Source organism: Stegodyphus dumicola, chromosome 2 (assembly GCF_044657685.1).
Source record: "Stegodyphus dumicola isolate Sdum_Otavi_A_Nest chromosome 2, ASM4465768v1".
Taxonomy (NCBI): domain Eukaryota; kingdom Metazoa; phylum Arthropoda; class Arachnida; order Araneae; family Eresidae; genus Stegodyphus; species Stegodyphus dumicola.
In genome coordinates this window covers 153,931,222-153,954,107 of record NC_140769.1, presented here as the reverse complement: position 1 = coordinate 153,954,107, position 22,886 = coordinate 153,931,222, and the positions used below count along the sequence as shown (strand labels likewise).

The 22,886-nt window shown below is 35.9% G+C and overlaps 1 protein-coding gene across 1 annotated transcript; it reads right to left on the bottom strand.

Moving 5' to 3' along the window:
- Positions 1 to 631: 631 nt before the first annotated feature.
- On the bottom strand, positions 632 to 22,651 carry LOC118182151 (techylectin-5B-like). The gene is made up of 3 exons (XM_085811313.1): positions 22,630 to 22,651; positions 2,695 to 2,800; positions 632 to 1,083 (listed from the first exon to the last, which is right to left on the bottom strand). The coding sequence occupies exon 3, from the start codon at positions 1,067 to 1,069 to the stop codon at positions 827 to 829; it is 243 nt and encodes an 80-aa protein (XP_085667439.1). The 5' UTR covers positions 1,070 to 1,083; positions 2,695 to 2,800; positions 22,630 to 22,651; the 3' UTR covers positions 632 to 826.
- Positions 22,652 to 22,886: the final 235 nt, after the last annotated feature.

The window sequence follows — 22,886 nt, the reverse complement described above, 5'->3', positions numbered from 1 at the left end:
TTAGTAAATAAAGCCCCCGGCCATTAAGATATATATATATATATATATTCGGGTGGAGGACTACGTTATTCAACATTTTATGGCTCTAGGTACCGTTGTTGTTTCACAATTCAAGAAACATACATGCTTTTATGCAGGTTCTTCATTATTAAATTTCTTTAATACAGGGCGATCATATTTAGTGGAACAATCTGAAAAGTGATTCCACGTAAAATGCCATTTCGAGACTAATAGCCCTTCTGTATCGTCATTAATTCGTCTTTTGTTTCTGTATCTTGTGAATTCTATCCTTAATCTCGCTTTATTTGGCCTATCTTGCCTTGCTCTTTCAAGTTAACCGTATTGAAGTTTTTGATACAGATTTTCAGAGTTACATTTGCAGTCTCAAATCAATCGCAGAAGAAACTATACTTGTTGCGTATTTGTATTGCCATCGAACATCAAATCTTCAGCCTTTTCGATAATAGTTTATGTCCATATTTAAACTCCATCTAAAAAAATATTTTTAAAAGGTTTGATAGGTCACATAATCACGAAGCATTTTCAAAAATCGGTGCGAATTATTAAACGCACAAGTGACTTGAAAATACTGCAGTAGCTTTAGATAATATTTAATAGAATGCAACAGATGGAAATAAGAAATATATCTATTTAATTTTCTCTGCCTACGTAATTTTCATGTCTAAATCGATATAAAAATACAAGACAAGACATTCATAACAAACATATCACTCATTTGTTTATAAAAGTGCACCAAAAAAAAAAATGCAGTCAAGATTTAAATTCAAATGCTGGTTTTCACTGGTTTCATGCACTGGCGACATATTTATCTAAAGTCTTTTGGTCGTATCTTTATAACAGTATCTTTCAAAGAATACTTGTAACCTCGAAAATCCCTCCAGTTAACACCATCAGCATGAGTTTCATGTGGACCTTTAAGATAATATCCATTCAGATTTGAAGCGTGGCATCCTGTATACCACCAAGTACCTTTGTAAGCAACAGCACAATTTTTCGGATCCTTATCATTGTCTCGATCCTTTGTAGTAAATGCCATACCATCTTTCATCGAAAAAGAATCACCTGCAATAACAATATATTTTATGAAAGAATATCTTAAGCAATATTTTCCTTTGGATAATAAAGAAATAGAACAATAAAATGCTTCCCATTCATTACAACAGGCTTCGTGTGAATTTGGTTTTCCTATTAAAAGAGCTTTTAATGAAAGTGAATTTAGCTTTTAAAATTTTGCATTTACAATACTTCTAAAATTCACGTAATTTAACTTGTGGCGGTTTAACTGCACTTGGACTCTTAATTACTTAAGTGCAACTTTAACTAAAAAAAAAAAAAAAAAAAAACTTTATTTATCTAACAGTAACTGTATCTATACCTTGGTTAGTTGGGTAGTCTAACTTGTTTTTATGCGATGTAAAAGTTGTTACGTTATGAAGATGATTAGTGATTTATTTTACTAGCGAATAACTGCTCTTCCAGTATCACGAAATTGCGTTATAACCTAGCCCAGTAGTACTTCAACAAACTTTTGCCATGAACAGATGCATACAGAGTGAATCTGAATAAATGGGCGAAGCTGTAGGAGGTGATAGAAGGCAGCTATACAGCTATTCGTCATAGAATGTATGGTCGGAACGCAAACGACGAGCATCTAGGTGGCCGGTCCTCGCACCAACGGCCTTTTCTACCGTGGTTTACCGAGACAATGGCTAGTTATACGAATCACAAAATTTCTAGGGTGATGGACTGATCGATGTGGTCCCATAGCTGAAAGCTCATTGGCCACCAAGATCACCGGACTTATCGTGTTTGGACTTTTTCCTGTGGGGCCATATGAAAAGCCTAATCTACGAATGCCCTATAGAAACGAATATGGATATAATCGTCAGGATCGCTGTTGTTGCCGGCGATGTCCTGGGACATTTAAAAAATCTCATATTTTATAAAATAGGGTCCACAAATTTTCAATGTTACATAGATCATTGAAAAATATTAAAACGATAGTGAGCTGAATGAATATGCATACATAACTTTGGAACAGAGAGAACACGGGAGTTTGTGACATTGGACTATTTGGATAGCTGTTGAGACAAACATTATGCTATGAGTGTGGTAGAACGAAATACGTCTGAAAACATTCGTGGTCGAAACTGGATTGGAGCTTAGCAGATAGACATCGTTTGCTTTGCTAAAATCGAATAAAATAATCACGGATTCACCAAAAATGAAGATATATATGTATACATATATGTCCCTTATAATTTATGTTTCTCATCGTCAATGGACCTATGATTTTATTTTACTTAATTTACTTATTTTAATTAAAACCTTGCGTAAGTTTCTGCGTAATCAATACGTAGTTTCTATGCAATTAATCTAATTCATTACGTAAGTTTCTAGAAAATTTAAAGTCGGTATCAGAAATAAATCTAGGTGTTATTAAAAAAAATTGTAGGATCTGCCTGAAAATTTATCTACGAATTGAAAAAGTAGAGAGCTAATTTTTAGAAAATTCCCATTGTATGTAACAGTATTAATCTGAAATGATTGCAAATTAATAAATGAGGCATAATTTAAAGTATGTCTACCGAGAAGCGCTCTTAAAATTTTATTTCACACGAAGCTTTTACTTTAGAATGATGAATTATTACGAAGAACATATTTCTCTTTTACCAATCCAGAAATCTTTCTGTAGGTCCCCGAAACCATTTTTGTACTTCAACCAGTCTCGAAAGAAATAATCCTTAGCACTGTCGAAATCGCTACGTCGCTGAAGAACCTAAAGACAATAACAATAATGAAAGTTAATATTCAACTGGTAAATACAGCTTACAGTATTTTAATTAACACATTAAGTAACCACACATTTTAATATCAGTTAATTTAGTTTTTATTTTTTCTGGCCTTTTTGTGTTCCCTTCCGCTTACATCAGATGGAACGGAGATCTAGATTAAAGGAAAGAGGATTCTCTAATCGAAAAACTCGACAAAAGGAGTTTCAGCAAAATACTAAGAAACGAAGAAAGTTAGTTAATAGAAAGAGGAAAACGGTTCAGTTAAAGTCAATTCTAGTTCAATTAAAGCTGCATTACCTACTTCTAGTGATTTGGTTCGGTTTATGTGATTACGGCAAAGCCTCAGGAGCTTCAGGTATAACAGTGAAAACTGCTGAGTTGAAAAGAAAGTATTCTGTGTATATTCTGGTTTTCGTTTTGTAATTATGATTTCCATAAAAGAAAATAAACAAATACGAAAAAAAATGAGATTTACGTTACAATGTAGAGTACGCTTTTCAAGTTTTCCGGCTTTATGATTGTTCATGTCCGGGAAAACAAACAAAATCGAGGAACAAATGAAATTTTGTATTCAGCTTGTAATATTTTAGTATTACTTTTTTCCTCGTTTAATAGCTACAAAACAAGTAATAAAAGAAAATAAAATCTGAAAGCTTCCAGATTTTATATTACACCTGAAGGAGCATTGTAGTATTTTATACTTAAAAGTTTTAATATAAAATTGGTGTAATTATATCATTGAAATAATAAAGGAAAAATAAAATAATCACTCTATAATGGCATTTCAGTGACTTGAATTACAATGTAATTTACTCTTTTTAAGTTTTAATGTTTTGCCATTCTCACTTATTGATTACATATATTCTAGAAAAGAAATCAACACTAACAAAATTCCTTGTTTGAAAGTTTTCTCAGCTTTACTGTTTTACTATTTTCTTCTTCCGGCTTTATGATTATTCATTGTTTCGGAAAATTTATTTTGTCAACGTTTTGAGACTTAATGAGAGACTAATGCTGTTTGCATCAAGCCGAAATTATGAATGCCTATTTTTACTTTTTACAATAATAAGCATTTTCTAATTTGCATTCCAATGCTTTGCGGGCCCACCAGCAGCCAAGTGGTAAAGTCGCTGAACACTATTAGTTGGGGTCAGGGCTCGAATCCCATCGAAAGGGATGACTGCATTAATTCTGCATTCATTTCATGATTTTCTCCATGTGTAACGTGAATATGAGCCAGTTTCTCTTAGAAACTCCTGCCACGAAAGCGGCCATCTCCTTAGGCAGATAACCCCTCGAGTGTTGTGACAAAATTAAATAAACGAAATAAATGAATATTTTGCCCTACGCTAAAGAAAGAGATGCGTATTTTATCAAATATAAGTAAGACATTTGTCGATTTTAAGTTACAACCTACTTTTCTTCAATGTTTTATGACTTTCTCTCTTTGAACAGAACTGAACAATAATTTTGCAGTCTCATAGTTAGGAATGGTGTCAAAATTATCATTTTCGCATGCAGACCACTTTTGAATTCGTTATAATGAGCTCAACAACAGGGCCAAATTTAGAATATAAACATTTTCATCATGTAAAAATTCTTCTTCTTGTCAAACTATTTTTTAACATTCTTTAACTCTTTCATAATCGTCTATGCTGCTGGTCCAACAGCCGCCGAAAGGAATGAGTATTCAATCACTGGTAATTCAAATTACGGAGAACGGGCAGGCTACATAGAAGTTTTCGTGGCTTTCCTCATGTGTAACAGAAATGAGAGCCAATCTCCCAAAGAATCTCTTCCACGAAGACAATCCTTTCCTTAGGCAGTTAACACTAGTGTGCTTTAATAAATAAGACCCTAGACTAAGTCACAAGCTGTTGAGTACCGTCTCAGTCTAGTCAAATGTATTCTGTCTAAAGGGCTTTGCATTATTTGCCTACGCAAAGTCTTATTGTACTCTCTCCGATAATCTTGTGTATTTCCTTTTTCTGTCCTGCCTGTTGGTTATATTAATTTTCTTAGATATACTCTATTACCAATTGATGTAGATGTTAAATTATAAGCTTATTCTTTATTTGTTTGTTTGTTTTTAAATCTTGTGCATTTTGCTTATACAGGGTGATTCAGAATTCACCATCAATATTTGGTGGGGAGGTAGGGAATAGGAAAAGAAGGAGATTTCACATAGGAATGCATGGGCGCGTATGCCATGTAGTAGGGCAAAATGACCCCAGTTTCAATGATGGAAAGAACACATAAGAAGGAAGTAGTAAGGGAAAAAAACATTTACTATCTTACATGTAACATTTCTTTGCATCGGTTTTACAGACTTACAAGAGGTGCTCGAACTGCTGACCATGTGCTAGAATGCATGACTCACAACGGCTTTGCATGGACAACCGGATCTTCTGGAACATGCCTGGCATTTACATATATATCTGCAAGTTCATTCCACGTATACCGGTTCATATTACTTCTGCAAAGTCACCTAGTCGAATGATGACTGGCTGCACACTTAGACAGTTCTATATTACCGAGCTATTGCAGGTGCAACGTTGCCGGTTCCTTAAATTCAGCCCAAGAGCACATGACATAATGAATTCAGGAAATGGAAAACATCTCGGATGAGAAAACGGAGAAAGGAAAAGTGAGAGGGGTACCAAAAGGAAAAAGGCCAAAGGCATCTAGCAGGTGAACAGAACTTGACAAGATGAAGAGCTGGCTGCACACGGTGAATTACGGTAGTCTGAAGTATTCGGTCTATCGGCCTTTACTCGAAAAGTTAGTATCCCTACTGGGCAGTCTTAGTGAAAATCTTAAACAGTACACGTTGTACGTCTTCCTTGGCGAAGCAATAAATGACGCCTAGACTTAGCGAGATCAAATACAACACCCAGTGCATTCTGTTTGATTGAACATGCAGAGTAGTGAAGGGAAGAATAATGACTTCCAATATCATTAAAAATTGTCCGAGTAATAAAGTTTTTGTATTTTTCGTAAGATAAATATTCAAAGTTCATGGAAAAATACCAAAATTTTAAAAAAGATGAAGTAGAATTAATGAAAAAAAAATTTGTTGGCGGGACTTATCCTTGATCAATGCTATTATGTCCAATAGTCATCTGACGAAAACACATTCTGAGTAACTTGAGCAAAGATTATTTACAATACGATTTCAATAAAACTTGAACTTCTGGGATAAATATTAGCAATTTGAGCTAAAAAGATTTAGCAAAAATTATTTACAACACTTTACGAGTTCTAATTAAACTTGATCTTCTGGGATAGATAACAGGATAAATAACGAAATTTCTTGAGTAAATATATACAAATGCGTACATAGATGTTTGAATACTTCCAATTATTATTATAGAAAATAGTCCTAGGACGTTTGAAGGGCTGGTTAATGCGGTGATCGTAATTTCCTAGATATCTAATGACATTGTGCTGATGATTATCACATTTGGAGTGAAAATGTTTAAATAATTTGAGAATTTCTTCGTTGATGGTGTTAATCTTCAAACTTTTTCTTATGACGGTGTTCCTGACGAACCATTGAGAGTCTGACATAATTCGTAAGTGAATATTTTGTTGGCTTTGTAATTTGGATCTGTGGGTATTGGAGGTAGCAGCCCAAGCTGGAACTGCATATAGAACTATTGGACGAATGGATTGCAAATAAATTATTCTTTTGGTAGCATATTGGAGTTGCGATTTTCTTCCTAATAGAGGATAAAGCGTCATATATGCTTTTTGAGCTTTCTCTTTCACGTAGTCTGTATGTTGACGGAAGGTTAATTTCTTATCAAGGAAAACTCCTAGATGTTCCTAAGGCATTTGGAGCCCACCAGCGGCCGAGCGGTAACGTCGCTGAACACTGGTAGTTCGGTCCGAATCCCGCGAACGGGCTGGCTGCATGGGTGTTTTTGTGGTTTTCTCCATGTGTAACGTGTACACTAGCCAGTTTCCCAGAAAGTCCTCCACGAAGGCATCCCTCCTTTAAGGCAGATAGCCCTCGAGAGTTTTGCCGTAATCTAATAAACCAAACCAAACCAAAGGCATTTGGGCTAAAATATTAAAAAATAGCATATATTTAGAATTTCCGATTGACAGTCTCTCGCGATGGAGGTAATTTTTTTTCCCGTACAGTGTTGCCACTGCTCGTTTTCAAATCGTTGAGGTTCTCTTCTAATGATGTCGTTATTGATTTTGATAGCCTCGAAATTTCCTCTGAGAGTTTTATTGCTGAAAAGAACGACTGTTGATTTTTCAGTATTGATTTTCATTTTCCATTTTGTAAACCAGCTTATTAATTTGTCGGTGGATTCTTGCAATTTAATTAAGGCCATGTGGGGATTCATAGATTTGCATAGAACGGCTGTGTCGTCTGCATAATATGCAGTCTGGCTGCACACGTCAAACAGTTGTACTTATGTATAGAAGTTGTGTACACACAGCGCCCTCTACACCACCATGCGTTCGTCTGCGCCCATACTTTCCTATGCAAAATCTCTTTCTTTTCCTATTCCCTACCTCCCCACCAAATATTGATGATGAATTCTGAATCAACCTGTATTTTGTCGTTAATCGACTTAAACGTATTTTAGTACTAGTTACCTGTTGATTGTACTTATTTTTGTTTGTTTTAAATATTATGTGCTTTATTCTTATATACTGTTCGACTGAATTTCGGTTACATGTTTTAGTGTAGTTTGAAATTTTTCAATGTTTTTGTATAGTTATTTTCGTGTTTTATGCTCCTGAAAATGTAACAAAATAGGAGCAAATTATTTTTATGATGCAGGCCCAAATGTCGTGGTTTCAGTTTTTACTATTTTCTTCTTCACATGTTTACCTGTAACACATAAATTCATAAAAACCGGAGAAGAAATCTTTATTTGTACAAATATGCTTCAGTTATTACGTTTTGCTGATTTTTGTTTTGTAATTATGCTTGCTATAAAAGAAAGTAAACAAATACAAAAAAAATGAGATTTATAATCTGATTTACGCCTTTCAAGTTTACTGTTTTTCTCTTCTCACTTATTGATTACATATATTCTCTAAAAAAGAAACCAACACTAACAGAAATCCTTGTTTGAAAATTGGCCCACCAGCGGCCGAGGGGTAAAATCGCTGAACACTGGTAGTTCGGTCCGAGGTTCGAATCTCGCGAACGGGCTGGCTGCATGGGCGTTTTCGTGGTTTTCCCCATGTGTAACGTGTATACGAGCCAGTTTTCCTTAGAAAGTCCTTCACGAAGGCATCCCTCCTCTTAGGCAGATAGCCCTCGAGGCTTTGCCATAATCACACACACACACACTTGTTTTAAAATTTTCTCAGCTTTAGTATTTTACTATTTTCTTCTTCCGGCTTTATGATTATTCATGTCCGAGAAAACACAAAATCGAGGAACAAATCAAATTTTGGATTCAGCTTCCAACGTTTTTTCAGCTTTTAACATTTTAGTGTTACTTTTTCCTCATTTAATAACTACAAAAACAAGTAAAAAAGAAAAAAAAAAATCTGAAAGCTTCCAGATTTTATATTTATCCGAAACGGCGTTTATTCATTAAAAATACACACATGTTTCAAAGGCATTTGGAGCCCACCAGCGGCCCAGCGGTAACGTCGCTGAACACTGGTAGTTCGGTCCGAATCCCGCGAACGGGCTGGCTGCATGGGTGTTTTTGTGGTTTTCTCCATGTGTAACGTGTACACTAGCCAGTTTCCCTTAGAAAGTCCTCCACGAAGGCATCCCTCCTTTAAGGCAGATAGCCCTCGAGAGTTTTGCCGTAATCTAATAAACCAAACCAAACCAAAGGCATTTGGGCTAAAATATTAAAAAATAGCATATATTTAGAATTTCCGATTGACAGTCTCTCGCGATGGAGGTAAATTTTTTTCCCGTACAGTGTTGCCACTGCTCGTTTTCAAATCGTTGAGTTTGTTGACAAAAATTTCATTAAAGTTTTACGGAATAAGAAATAAGTAATTAAACAAGTTGGAAATTCAAAATTCTGGCTTCCAGGTGCCCATGTTCGGGTGGAGGATTACATTATTTAAAATTTTTTAGCTCTAGGTATCGTTTTTTCACAATGCGAGAAAAATACATACATACATGCAGATTTTTCATTATTTAATTTCTTTAAATATAATACAGAGCGACAATATTTGGTGGCAACAAATTGAAAAGTGATACAGCCGTTTATAATCATTGGACACAAAATGCTGTTTCGAGACTATAATAGCCCTTCTGGACTAATACCCTGTGAGATAATAATCAAACAACAAAATTTTAAATGAATAGTTTTTAGAGGTATATTCCATCGAACATAAATTGTAAATACAGAGTCAAAAATATCGGAAGATAATCACAAAGTTTTCCACCAGCAACGTTTTGAATAGACGAATTTTCCATTTAAAATGTGTTTTCTTTATATTCACAGGAATCACTGCTGTTGCACTCCTGACTTTTCGTTTTAGATAGTCCATTTGTCAACAAATCATTCTTATAACCAATCAAAATAAGAGTTGGATAAACAGATTTCGTCCACAGGACAACCGCTTCTTTAGCAACATCATTTCTCGTATCTTCTTTATCATAAGAACGCTGGAATATACTCGACATTTCTTGACTGAAATTTTATTTGCTTATTTCTAATTCCTCTTCAGTATTTCTGTCCTCTCATGGGAATAATTTCAAAAGAAGTTTTATCATAGTCATATCACTTGGACTAAATTCTTATTATCAACTCTATTCGAATCATTAGTGACTGCCTTCTTCTTTTTTACTCAACGTACAAACACATTAACCATTCATAACCTTCATAATATAGGCTACGGTCCAGTTCTATATAAAGATCGATAACGTCAGAGTCCTCTATGTTTTCATACGTATCAGCTTGTCTCATAAAGGCAACATCGAACTTGCCTTTTTCACCCTCATATTTACCTTCGCTAAATTTCAAGTTAAGTACACTGAGCCCCCCCCCCCATATCTCCAGTGCTACTGGGCCGATTGACAAAATTCAACTTGCATTTTCGATGTCTCGAAAGCTCGAGGTAGGATATACTATATTAGATTTATATATAGCAGTATTATAACATAGGTATTTTGACAAGAAATCGAACTTTTTCTGAAAAGGCATGCAAGTTTTCCACATTTCGATTCTAGGACTCAAATTATGCCAAACTACCAAGTTTTGTAAAAATCGCACGAGTAGTTTTTAAAAAATTAGCTCTCAAAAGTTTAGCTCCTCCATTTTAATTGAGTTTGATGTATACTATTTATTAAATATCTCTTTTTTCCCCCTTAACTTACTCGATTCCTTCTTTCATAATTCGAAATTTAGGCTTAATCTGTTGTGTAATTTGAAGTAAAAGGCTAGAGGGCGCTGTTGCTCGGATAGTTGAAGGAGAAAAGTTTGTTCATGTTGAAGGCGGCGGCCTAAGAATACGCTCTGTATATAATAATTAAAATATTGTTAAAAATGTAAAAGTGTTAAAATTAGTGAACTCACTGAACCACCATTATCTGATTTGAAAAATGCACAAAATATTATTAGATGGTGCATCGGCGTAAATTAAGGCTTTGTGAAGATTTTAGGTGTTCGATCCAAGTGTTTCGATTTCAATGTAACAATGGATATTTCATATTCAAGGGACAATGGAATTCCAAATAAAGTAAGGGAAATCTTAAATTAATTATTTAGTGATTATTTGTAGTAAATTAGTGAGTATTTATTATTGCTGTCGTGGGTGTATTTAAATTAAATAAAATGGAAGAGAAGTTAGATAAATTGAAACGTAAACGTTCCATTGAGATCGTCTGTTACTAGGTTAATTAAAGTGATTAAAGATAAATTAAAAATTGAAGGGGAGGAAAATTCGATTAAAGAATTACGGGAATTGTTTGAATTATTAACCGAAAAGAAAAATAATGAGAACGCTTGATGATGAAAGAGTTAATTGATGTTAACTTAATTGAAGAAGATTGTAGTATAAGCGAAGAATACAATGACAAATGTATAATTGCTTGTAGTCAAATTAAGCAGTTTCTAGGTGCGGTTACCGCAGTACCGCCAGCGAGGAATCCCCAAAGTTCTGATTTAAACCAGTCTAGTGGTAATGGAATTTTGCATGCAAGTTCCAGTTCTAGTGGGAGTAGTACGCTGAAATTACCAAAATTAATAATTGATAAATTTTGGGGAGACCCCAAACAATGGAATGAATTTTGGAATAGTTTCGAAAATTCTATAGATAAAAACGAAACGCTTTCAAAAATACAAAAATTTGCATACTTAAAATCATTCTTAACGGGACAAGCTTTGAATGTTGTTTAAGGCTTTGAATTAAAAGAAAGTAATTATGATAGTTGTGTAGCATCACTAAAGGACAGATATGGTCGAAAAGACCTGATCATTAATTCATTCATGAATAAAATTCTCAATTTAGAAGCCGTTAAAAATTCTGGGTAAAATCCTAGTATACGGTGCAGCCTTGGCGCGACTTTGAAAATTATCGCCAACACCAATAATGATCCAAAGAACGTCTATATATATACTATACACACATAGTATATATACTATATACATAGTATATACTATGTTTAACTGTATATTTTCTTTGAATGATCCGTTAACTACTCATCGTATATGTGCCGTTTTTAATGCTCATCATAAAGTCGCCAAAAGTAGCCAAATCCCGTGTGCACCGGATACTAGGATTAAACCAAATTCCGCTAACGTAAAGGCTTTACGTAAATTGTATGACGAATTAGAAATTTCGATTCGTAATTTGGAAACTTTAGAAGTAACTTCTGACTCATATGGACATTTATTAATTCCAATATTATTAAAATTAATTCCGGACGATTTAGTTTTGGAATTTAATCGGCAAAGAGGATCGAAAGATAAAGTTGAAGTTTCGGAATTAACACAATTTATTAAAACGGAAATAGAATGCAGGGAAGTTTCAAATCTAGTATTAAATGAAAGGGAAAATCCTGTGCCTCCGCGAGTCGATCAATCAAAATATGAAACTAGAAAATATGTAAAAAATACACCCACGGCTGCATTTCATACTGCAGTTAACCGAAAATGCATCGTTTGTGATAATTTGCACGAGTCATTTAAATGCGAAGTGAATGTTTCTGATAAATTAAAGAAACTAAGATCCGAAAACTGCTGCTATTCTTGTTTTGAAAAATTTCATACATCAAAAAACTGTAGAAATAAAACTAAATGTAATAAATGTGGCGGTATGTATCACAATGAATCGATTTGTACTAATAAATCCCTTGTAAACAAGAAGTCGGAACAAGGTTATTCCAAAAATGCAACTGAATCTCTGACTTTGAATTCTGAGGAAAGAAATAAAGTTCAGAACTTAAAATTGATTGCTTCTGTTCCTCAAGGTGATAATAATAATGACTGTAATGCCAGGGAAATATTATTACAAACTTGTACAGTTTATGCTATCAGGTTTAATGTTCCGCCTTACTTTCTTTGGGAACACGCAAGGACCCTGACTCGGAACAGGGAGCTTACTAAAGCTATGTTCAATAAATGTGGGAAGTAGACAAGATACACAGGAAGGGTATACGAAACCCTTTATTTTTCACTCTTTACAATAATATCCGTACTTCGGAATACAGAGACCAACTACTTGTGGTCTGAACGCAAGAATATAAAAATATTTAACTAAACTCTAACTTAACTTTGGAATAATAAACAAGGGCCTACGTGGAAGATTGGCCGTATATTAACAGGAAGCCGTATATAGTACAGAGAACTGTTAACACTACAATACGTTTAAAATTATCACGAGGATTAAACCTCTGGCCTGGAAGGCAACCAGCAACGGAGTAAAACTGCTAAGGTAAGCGGCCTGCTTCGACTAACTCCTTCCACTCTCTCGCTTGGCAAAAAGCCACAACTTAAGTACTTAGCGTTCGCCAGACAAATTTGCATAAATAAGTTAAAGCTTTTAATTCTGACCGGAAGTAGAAAATAAGAAGTGATAGTAAAGGTTTAAAATAAAAATAAACGTTAGTAAAACTTAAGATCCTTACATACTTCCCGCCAGAGTTAATTAGTTTGAAACTGAGGTCTAAAACGACCTTGTTGAAAACTTTTAGCTCTAGAATCTAACGCGAGGCCAATCTTTTACAAACATTTCTCACTAGAAACTAGAAATTAAAAAAAAAATTTCTTTTTACAATATCAGCTCCATGGACACCCAATTTTTCATCTGTACTGCATCTAAACAGGAGCTTTTATTCAAATCTGGTTCCTTCCAGAGAACTAGTTTAATGAAATGTTTCACAATGAAATGGCAAGTAGCATGAATATTTATATTTCTCTTAACATTCTTATTTCATTCATGACTTTATTTTAATTATCTCTCCCCGTGCTCTCTGACATGTGTTGTAAAAGAAAACACCAAACACGAATGTGTTTATGTATACGTGTTCAACACTGCCGCCTACAATCAAAACACTAACGTGTTAAAATTCAACATAACAAGACCTCGTAACACACCCTATCTTCAACTCTAAACCCTGAGGTACTATTCTGAAAGTGGCTAACTCTGAAGTGTAGCGTCAGAGAGCCTAACTACATTCATTCAACCTTTAACACATATTCACCATAATTTGGTCTTTTTACAGTCACACGAATAAGTTAAAAATTTTTTGGCATTACTTTCACTTTTACCATATCACAGTATTTCTTAACATTTAAAATAACAGTTCACATTGTATATAAGAACATATTAACATGCCGTTAATTTTACGCATTTTAAAACATAAATTAGTAGTACATTGTTAACTTCTATTCTTTTCCAAGCAAGTGCCAATTCTTCTACATTGAAATACTACATTTCAAAAGTCTTTCAGACTAAAACTTCTTTCTTGCCAGAATGTTTTAAATAAAATTTATACAATAACTTTTACAATATTCAAGTATTTACACATTCCTATTATACATCAACTTTAGTTTTACTCGCGAGTAATTGAAAAACATAATACCAAAATAGGTAACAACTCATTTCTCGCCTTTTTGGCGATAAAGGTAGACCTCATATGAGGTAAAACTTCTTGAAATCTTCCACTTGCAGTAAGAATGAAAGATTAACTTAAGTTTGCAAAGTAACATAAAATTTTACTTATCTTTGTGATATTCGGACATTCTTTTCTCAGCCCATTCCTGGAAGGTAGCGAAGATTCTAGTTTGATTTATCCTCCTTCTTGTGCGGGCTCGCCCTTCAGTGCCTTCCTCTAGAAGCTTTCTTTTTCCTCCAGTTCGGTCACACTTGAATACCTTCTTTTTCGCCTCTGCCTGTGGTCTTGGCCGTTTGATGGCAGCTGGTCTTGGCGGAACCGGGACACTTCTCTCTCGTTCCTGCTTGGACCTCGTTGCTGGCCGTTCAAATTTTCCTTGTATCTTTTCCTCCGCCGCTGATGGCCCTTCCGCAGTTCGGCGACATTTGCTGCGGAGAGTCCTGTCCGATGAGTAGATCTTCCGTTTGGGAGCCGGTTTATAGTTGCCGTTACTTCTCCTGTCTCTCTTTGCATTCGTCGTACTTCTCCCTTCTTCATTGGGGGGGTGGTCGTGAGCTCTCTTTTCTGGACGGTGGAACGGCTTCTTTTTCTTGTTACCTTCAATTTTCCAGCGGGGAAACTTTCTTTTCAATTGCTCCTGCCTCCTAATGGCTTGCCCTTGTACTTGTCGTTGTTCCACCTCTGGAGCTTGTGCCTGCCGTGCCGGATCATGCAAAAGATCTTTGAATATTTGCATTTTATTACGATCATAATATAGTTTTATTTGAGCAATGTTTGCGGAGCATGTTTCACCATTCCTGGCTTTTAACACCACTACAGCCTGAGTTATTTTTTCTATGACATATGGTCCTTCAAATCGTGGAAAAAATTTGGCGGTTTTATCTTCTGGTGCTGAAGAAAGTGAATGCTTAATTCTTAATACTTCATTTCCTACTTTATAAGTTACTCCCCGTCGTTTCAAATCATAATAAAAGAAATAATCATAAAAGTTTTTGTTTTCTCTGTGCTACTTCAGTATTCTTTTTTGCTTCTTTAATTAATTTTTCTATATCATTCATTTTAAATTCTGGGGCTCTTTGTTGCACATAAAATAATTTATCTAACGGCGTTATAATCTTTCTGCCTAAAAATAACTCAGCAGGAGTTTTGCCCGTTGTATCATGTTTTGCGGTCCTAAGGGCGAAAGCAAATTCATTGACATAGTTATCCCAGCTTTTATGAAAATTTTTAACATAACTACGGATAATTTTCACTATATTTCTATTGACCCGTTCAGCTATATTTGATTGCGGCCGATACGGGACCATTTTTAAATGACGTATGCCAGTTTTTGGCACATGTCTTCAAATATATTACAAATTGAGGACCATTATCCGATATAACTTTTAGGGGCGCCCCGTATTTTAAAATATATTTATTTAAAATAGAATCAGTAACTAATTTCGCGGAGGCTCGTTTTAAGGGAACAATTTCGGTCCACTTACTAAAATGATCAACCATAACAAGGAGATAGCGACTTTTATTTAACTGACTTTTTGGAAAAGGGCCCAATAAATCGATGCCAATTATTTCATTTGGAAATTCGGATTTAATACTATTTAGAAACCCGGCCGGGCGGAAATTAATATAATTAAGTGCTTGACATGTTGGGCAGGACTGGACATACGCCCTTGTTAACTTTTGCAGTTCGGGAAAATAGACTGCCTCGCGTACGCGTTGGATAGTTTTTCGAATACCAGCATGAGAAGCTCATGCAACTCCTGCGGGATATTTAATATAAGACTAGCTGGGATAACAGGTCGAAATTCGTTGTTGGAATTTGTAATTTTTGTATAAAATAATAGACCATCTATTAGTTCGTAATGGGCCGCCCTATTTCTTATCGCCACAATATCTTGGTGGCTAAAATTTTCAGGATCCTTTAAATACTCATAAATGCTTCCAAACTCAGGATCCTTACCCAATTCGGTTATTACAGTTTCTCGAGAATTTATTGTACATGCTGTGAGCATTGCCACCTTTACAGTATTACCTTCTTCATCTATTTTTATTCAGGATAGGGCATCTGCTACGATATTTTCCTTTCCGAAGGTATGCTTGATTACCAGATTATATTCTTGTAGCTTGAGTGCCCATCTTATTAACCTTGGGGATTAGTTTTCCCTGAGTACAATCTAGTTACCGCCGCATGATCAGAATACACTGTTATTGGCGCCTGTCCAAAATAGACTCGGAACTTTTGCATTGCTAACAGAACTGCAAGTTCCTCTCTCTCGGTTGCGGAATAATTTCTTTGTGTTTGATTTAAAGTTCGGCTAAAAAATGCCACGGGCTGCTGATTTTGCGAAAGTACCGCTCCTACCGCATAATCCGAAGCATCCGCTCAAATTTCTAAATTCTCATCCTTTTCAGGAAATTTCAACACAGGGGCTTGCGTTAATGCTTGTTTTAATTTTTCGAAAGCATTATTGGCTTCGGCCGTCCACGAGAATCTTGCCTTTTTCCTTTTTAATTTTAACAATGGTTCAGCAATAGCTGCAAAATCTTTTATAAAGGACCTATAATATGAACAAAGTCCTAGAAAAGAAGAGAGCTTCTTCGCCGTGTTTGGCGGCGGGTACTTTTGCACAGCGATTATTTTTGATTCGTCTGTCTCGATTCCTTTCTGAGATATTTTGTAACCTAAATATTTTAATTCAGGGGCTGCAAATTTGCACTTTTCGACATTAACTTTTAGACCGGTCTCATTTAATAAAGAAAACACCTGTCTTAAATCCTGTACATGTTGGTCCAGATTATCACTAGTAATAATGATATCGTCTAAATAGATACATGTGGACTTTCCAAGAACAGGCCTTAACACAATGTCCATACATCGCTGAAATGTTGCCGGTGCCCTGAAAGGCCAAATGGCATACGCAGGAATGCATAAGTGCCAGACTTGGTTATAAAAGCAGTCTTAGGTACGTCCTCCGGTCTAACCCCTATTTGAAAATAACCAGTCGTTAAGTCTAAAGTCGTCATATATTTGGTCGACGTTATGTTCCTTAGAATTTCTTCAATAATAGGTAACGGATATACCGGATATTTAGTTATGGAGTTTAATTTACGGTAGTCAATCGCGAAACGCCACCTTTTTGGATGTGTTAATGGATGGTCATTATTTTTCTTACATAAAACCACCGGGCTAGCATAACTACTTGAGATGGGCGTTATGATCTTTTTACGTAGCATATCGCCAATGTGCCATTCTATAATTTTTTCTTTATTCTTATCATACCGGTGTGCTTTGTGGCGAACTCGCATTGAATCTCCGGTGTCAATACTATGGTTAGTAACTTGAGTAAATCCTGGAATATCACTAAATAACGAAGCAAATTCACTTACCACTGTCGGATTCTTTGTTGCTCTTCATTAGGCAGGTGGTCAAGGTTTAACATCGGCGGCTCCGATTTTTCTTCTCGAACTGGTTTCATCGTCAGCTTAAGGGACGCTTCATTAAAATCCAGCGTTGCTTGTGCCTCTGAAAGAAAATCCATTCCTAAGATAATATGTGCTTGCAGATTCTTTACTATAAGAAACATAACGTTTACTTGTTCGTCCTTGATACGGACGTATAGCGGTAATTTACCTATGCACTTACATCTTTCTCCTTGCGCAGCTAACACTGTCGTATTATCCGAATTATATATGCGATATTTACGAAAATACTTCCTAAAAAAATCTTCTGCCACACAGGAACACTGCGCGCCTGTATCCAGGAGCGCGGTGGCTGGGATATTATTCACCAACACTTCAATCTTTGGAAGAGTCAAATTTTTCACCATCACTGTATTTAACTTGAAGAAAGAGGGGTTTTCTTGGCCTTCGGATTTCCGCACCCTCCCGTCAGCAGAAATCCGTTTTAGTTTAAATCTTGTTTTTTCCTTTCCATGCTTTCCTTCTTTTTCCACTGGCCTTCAGACTTTTTTCCTGGATTGCTATTGAACTGTCGACGTTCGCCGGCTGTTTTCGGATGCTCGGGTTTCCTTGCCCACTGATTCGCTTTGCTTCCGTAGCCGTGTGCTTGACTTTGCTGTGGTCTTGGCGCACCAAATTGGTTTCGTTTTTCATACTGGCTTCTTCTTTCAATGTCCGCCGTTCTTTTACTTTCAAACTGGATTGCTAGCCCAAATAATTTTTCCAGTGTAGTCGGATTACTTAATTCAATAAAGTCTTGTACTTGGGGAAGTAACCTCGGCAAAATCACTTGAATTATCTCAGGATCCGGACGGTTTCCATACAAGAGTTTGAAGACGTGAATTTTTCTTAAAATAAAGCTCGAGAGGTTTTCGATTCTTTGTTGATATATACTAAAAAGTTCCGTTTCTAATTTCGCACGATCCCTTACGACAGGGAAGGCTTTTACTAGGGCAGTCTTGAAATTTTCGTAAGTATAGGTGGGACTTCCTGCTTGACCCAAGAGACTTCTGCCTATACATTTGAACCAATTAAGCGCTTGGCCCCTCAAAGCGCTGGTAGCTAAGGTAACTTTCTGAAACTCGTGCACGGGGTAGAGCATCAAGTGGTCATCTAGTTTTTCCAAAAAACTGGTAACCGGTGAGTTTCCATTAAATGTTGCTTCTGGTTTCATCGAAGCGCGCATGGTCTGGACGATGTAACCAAATCCTTCCAGGGCTGCAGCTGGCATTTCTGGATTCTGAGCCGCTTCTGCAGGCAGCACAGGTTCTTCTTGAAACTCGGCCATGGTTATTCTTCTTTGTTGGGCGCCACTATCAGGTTCAATGTTCCGCCTTACCTTCTTTGGGGGCATGCAAGGACCCTGACTCGGAACAGGGAGCTTACTAAAGCTATGTTCAATAAATGTGGGAAGTAGACAAGATACACAGGAAGGGTATACGAAACCCTTTATTTTTCACTCTTTACAATAATTTCCGTACTTCGGAATACAGAGACCAACTACTTGTGGTCTGAACGTAAGAATATAAAAATATTTAACTAAACTCTAACTTAACTTTGGAATAATAAACAAGGGCCTACGTGGAAGATTGGCCGTATATTAACAGGAAGCCGTATGTAGTACAGAGAACTGTTAACACTACAATACGTTGAAAATTATCACGAGGATTAAACCTTTGGCCTGGAAGGCAACCAGCAACGGAGTAAAACTGCTAAGGTAAGCGGCCTGCTTCGACTAACTCCTTCCATTCTCTCGCTTGGCAAAAAGCCACAACTTAAGTACTTGGCGTTCGCCAGACAAATTTGCATAAATAACTTAAAGCTTTTAATTCTGGCCGGAAGTAGAAAATAAGAAGTGATAGTAAAGATTTAAAATAAAAATAAACGTTAGTAAAACTTAAGATCCTTACAATGCTTGTTCTAAGTATAAATCAAAATTAACTAGATTAATTCTTGATCAATGCAGTCACAGACCCTTTATAACGAAAAAATTGGCCGACCATTTAAAACTTACTTTAATCCGTTATGAAAGACTTTCTGTTTATTCATTTGGTGCGACGAAGGCAATGAATCATTCCTATCCGGTTGTTGAAATCGAAATTCAGAATTGGAAACAAAATAATAAAATAAAAATTGAATGTTTGATCTCGGATGTTATTTCCTCGGCGACCATCAGTGTGTCTAGTAAACAAATTGCAGACTTCATGGAGCATCTGGGGTTGCAGATCGCCGATTGCTCAAGAAAAAATAGCACAGATGTTGAGATATTAATTGGCGGGGATGAATTCTGGAATGTAGTTTATTCTGAAAGAATTAAAATATCTGAAGGGTTGTACGCAGTCAGTTCTGTTTTTGGTTCGGTTGCCGCAGGAATCGAAAAAATAAAACAAATAAAACTTGTTCTGAAAATTTAGCGGTAATGACAAACACTGTTGTGTTGAAAGATTTAAGAGGTTTTTGGGAATTAGAACATATGGGAATAAATGATTCTGATGATTATTCCGATATTGACTGCGAAATAGTAGACCAGTTTGAAAGAAATTTGCAGTTTAAAAACGGTAGATATGAGGCAAATTTAATCTGGCAATACAGTCCGAATAATCTAGGAAATAATTTTAAGGTAGCTAAGAAACGATTCGCAAATCTTCACAATAAACTAAGTAAAACTCCGGAGATTTTTCAGGAATATAAAAATATAATTGAGAACTAGATATTAGATGGAATTGTAGAGGAATGATCGAATAATGATACAAATTTGGGATATTTTATGCCGCACCGAGTAGTGATACGACCTAGTGAAACTACTAAGGTAAGAATTGTGTACGATGCTAGCTCAAGGACAGAGGACACGAATTCGTTAAATGACTGCCTTGAATTGGGACCTAATCTAAATCCAAATATACTAAACATTATGTTAAATTTTCGTAAGTTTAAGACAGCGTTTTGTGGAGACGTTGAAAAAGCCTTTTTGATGATAGGAATTGCTGAAGGTGATAGACAATTTCTAAAATTTCTTTGGTTTAATGAAAATAATGACTCCTTTAAGATTATGCAAATGTGTCGCGTAGCTTTCGGTTTGACTATATCTCCTTTCATTTTGGCCGCCCCTATAAAATATCACATTCGAAAATATAAAGATAAAATGCCGGACAGTTTCCAAATGTTAAATTCTTCTGTCTATGTCGATGACGTCTATTTTGGAGCAGGAACGGTTGAAGATGCATATCGGTTATCTGTAGATGCGGTTAACATATTTAAGGATGCTGGGATGAATTTCAGAAAATTAAGAACTAATTCTAAAGCATTAATAAACAATTTATGGGTCTCAAATGGGATTAAGGAATCAGATAACAAATTAACTGGTGAATCGAATTTCTTAGGCATGATTTGGAATTCCATTGATGACAATATAAAGTTAAATATAAAAAATTTAATTGTTTTTTATATTGGAAACGATTTTGCTACAAAGAGAAAACTTTTGCAAAGCATCGCCCAAATATACGATCCATTTGGATTTATTGCACCCTTTGTTATTCGGGCGAAACTTATTATGCAAGAAATCTGGTGTTCCGGTTCTGACTGGGATGAGGTCCTTCCCGCAGAGATTTATGACAAATTCAACATTTGGCGGGATGAACTTAGTGATTTAACTGAAATATCGATACAGCGAAATTTCTTTGATGACGATCCAATGAATATAAGCCTTCACCTATTTTCGGAAGCTAGTCCTAAAGCATATTGGGCTATCGCATATTTCAGATATTGTACGAGTGATTCTGAAATTAAAACTTCCTTTATCATGTCAAATGCAGGGTTGCACCTTTAAGAGCAATCACTCTTCCTCCTTTAGAGTTAATGGGAGCACTCGTGACTGCTCGAATGTATAAATATTTGAAAAAATTGTTTAGTGTGAGGATGTTTATTTTTGGAGTGATTCCGAAATCGCCATTACTTAGATTAAAGGTTCGCCAAGTAATTGGAAACCATTTATCGCCAGTCGTGTTACAGAAATACAGGGTATATGCAACAAAAAATTGTGGAACCACTGCGAAGGAAAACAAAATCCTTCCGATTTACTGACTCGAGGAATTAGTGCTCAGTCACTAGCTAAGAATGATCTGTGGTGGCATGGGCCACACTGGTTACGTTTTTCTACTGAAAACTTTCCGAAACAAAAGAAATTACAACCAAATTCAGAATCGTTGGAGTTAAGAAAAAGTATTATTTTGACTGTACCTGTGATTAACAATGAATCCCTAATTTTGCATATAGAAAAATTCAGTTCTTTAGGAAAATTACTTCGAATTACTGCCTATGTATTTAGATTTATTGGGAGGCTTCGGAAAAGGTCTACAGGGAATGGACCTTTAAGTGCTTTTGAGATTAAAGCAGCTGAACATTATTGGGTAAAAATTATGCAACGAGAATCGTATCAAGCGGAAATAATTAAGTTATCAAATAAAAAATCAATTCTCGATTCTTCCATATATTCCCTTAATCCAAGGCTTGATGAGGAGGGAATTCTTCGGTTGAAAGGTCGCATTCAATTTGCAGACTGTCACGAGAATTTAAAACATCCTATTATATTACCCTCTAAGTGCAAGTTTACCGAGTTGATCATCATGGACTCGCATGAAAAGGTATTCCATTCTGGAGTTAATTCGACACTTACTCAGATCAGAGACAAATATTGGATCATTAAGGGAAGACAGCGCGTTAAGACTATCATCAGCAAATGCGTGATATGCAGACGATATAGTGCTCGTCCTGGGGTACAGGATATCGCTCCACTTCCTCCAGACAGAATCCAAGAGTCGCCTCCATTTGCTGTGACCGGGTTGGACTTCGCCGGTCCATTTTTTACGAAAGACAGGCAAGGTAAAGTTTACATGCTGTTGTTAACGTGTGCGGTCACTCGTGCCTTACATATAGAGATAGTAACTGATCTCAGCAATGAAAGTTTTTTGCTAGCTTTCCGAAGATTTTTAGCTCGCCGAGGACTGTGTACCACCGTGTACTCCGATAATGCCAAGACTTTTAAAAGAGCTGACAAAGAACTAAAACATATTTTTAAGACTTTGAGAGACTCATCTGTGAAAGAATTATTTTATGCTAGAGGCATAAATTGGAAATTTATTATTGAGAGGGGTCCATGGTGGGGAGCGTATGGTACGAACCATAAAATCCAGCTTGCGAAAAATTATTGGTCGATCATCCCTTACTGTGAAAGAGCTTGAAACGGTGCTCATTGAAATCGAGGCAATGATTAATTGTAGACGAATTACTTACGTGTTTACCGATCCCAATGAACCTTCTCCACTAACACCTTCTCATTTTCTGGTTGGTAGACGATTACTATCTCTGCCTGCTAATAAAATAACATCAAATAATTTGATTGGATCAAGAAATTCTATTATTAAACGATATAAATACCATCAAGATATTTTAAATCATTTTGGAAAGCGTTGGAGATCAGAGTATCTTTTTAATCTGAGATCTGCCAATATTTGTCCTCCACACTCTAACGCATCTCAGTTTAAAATCAA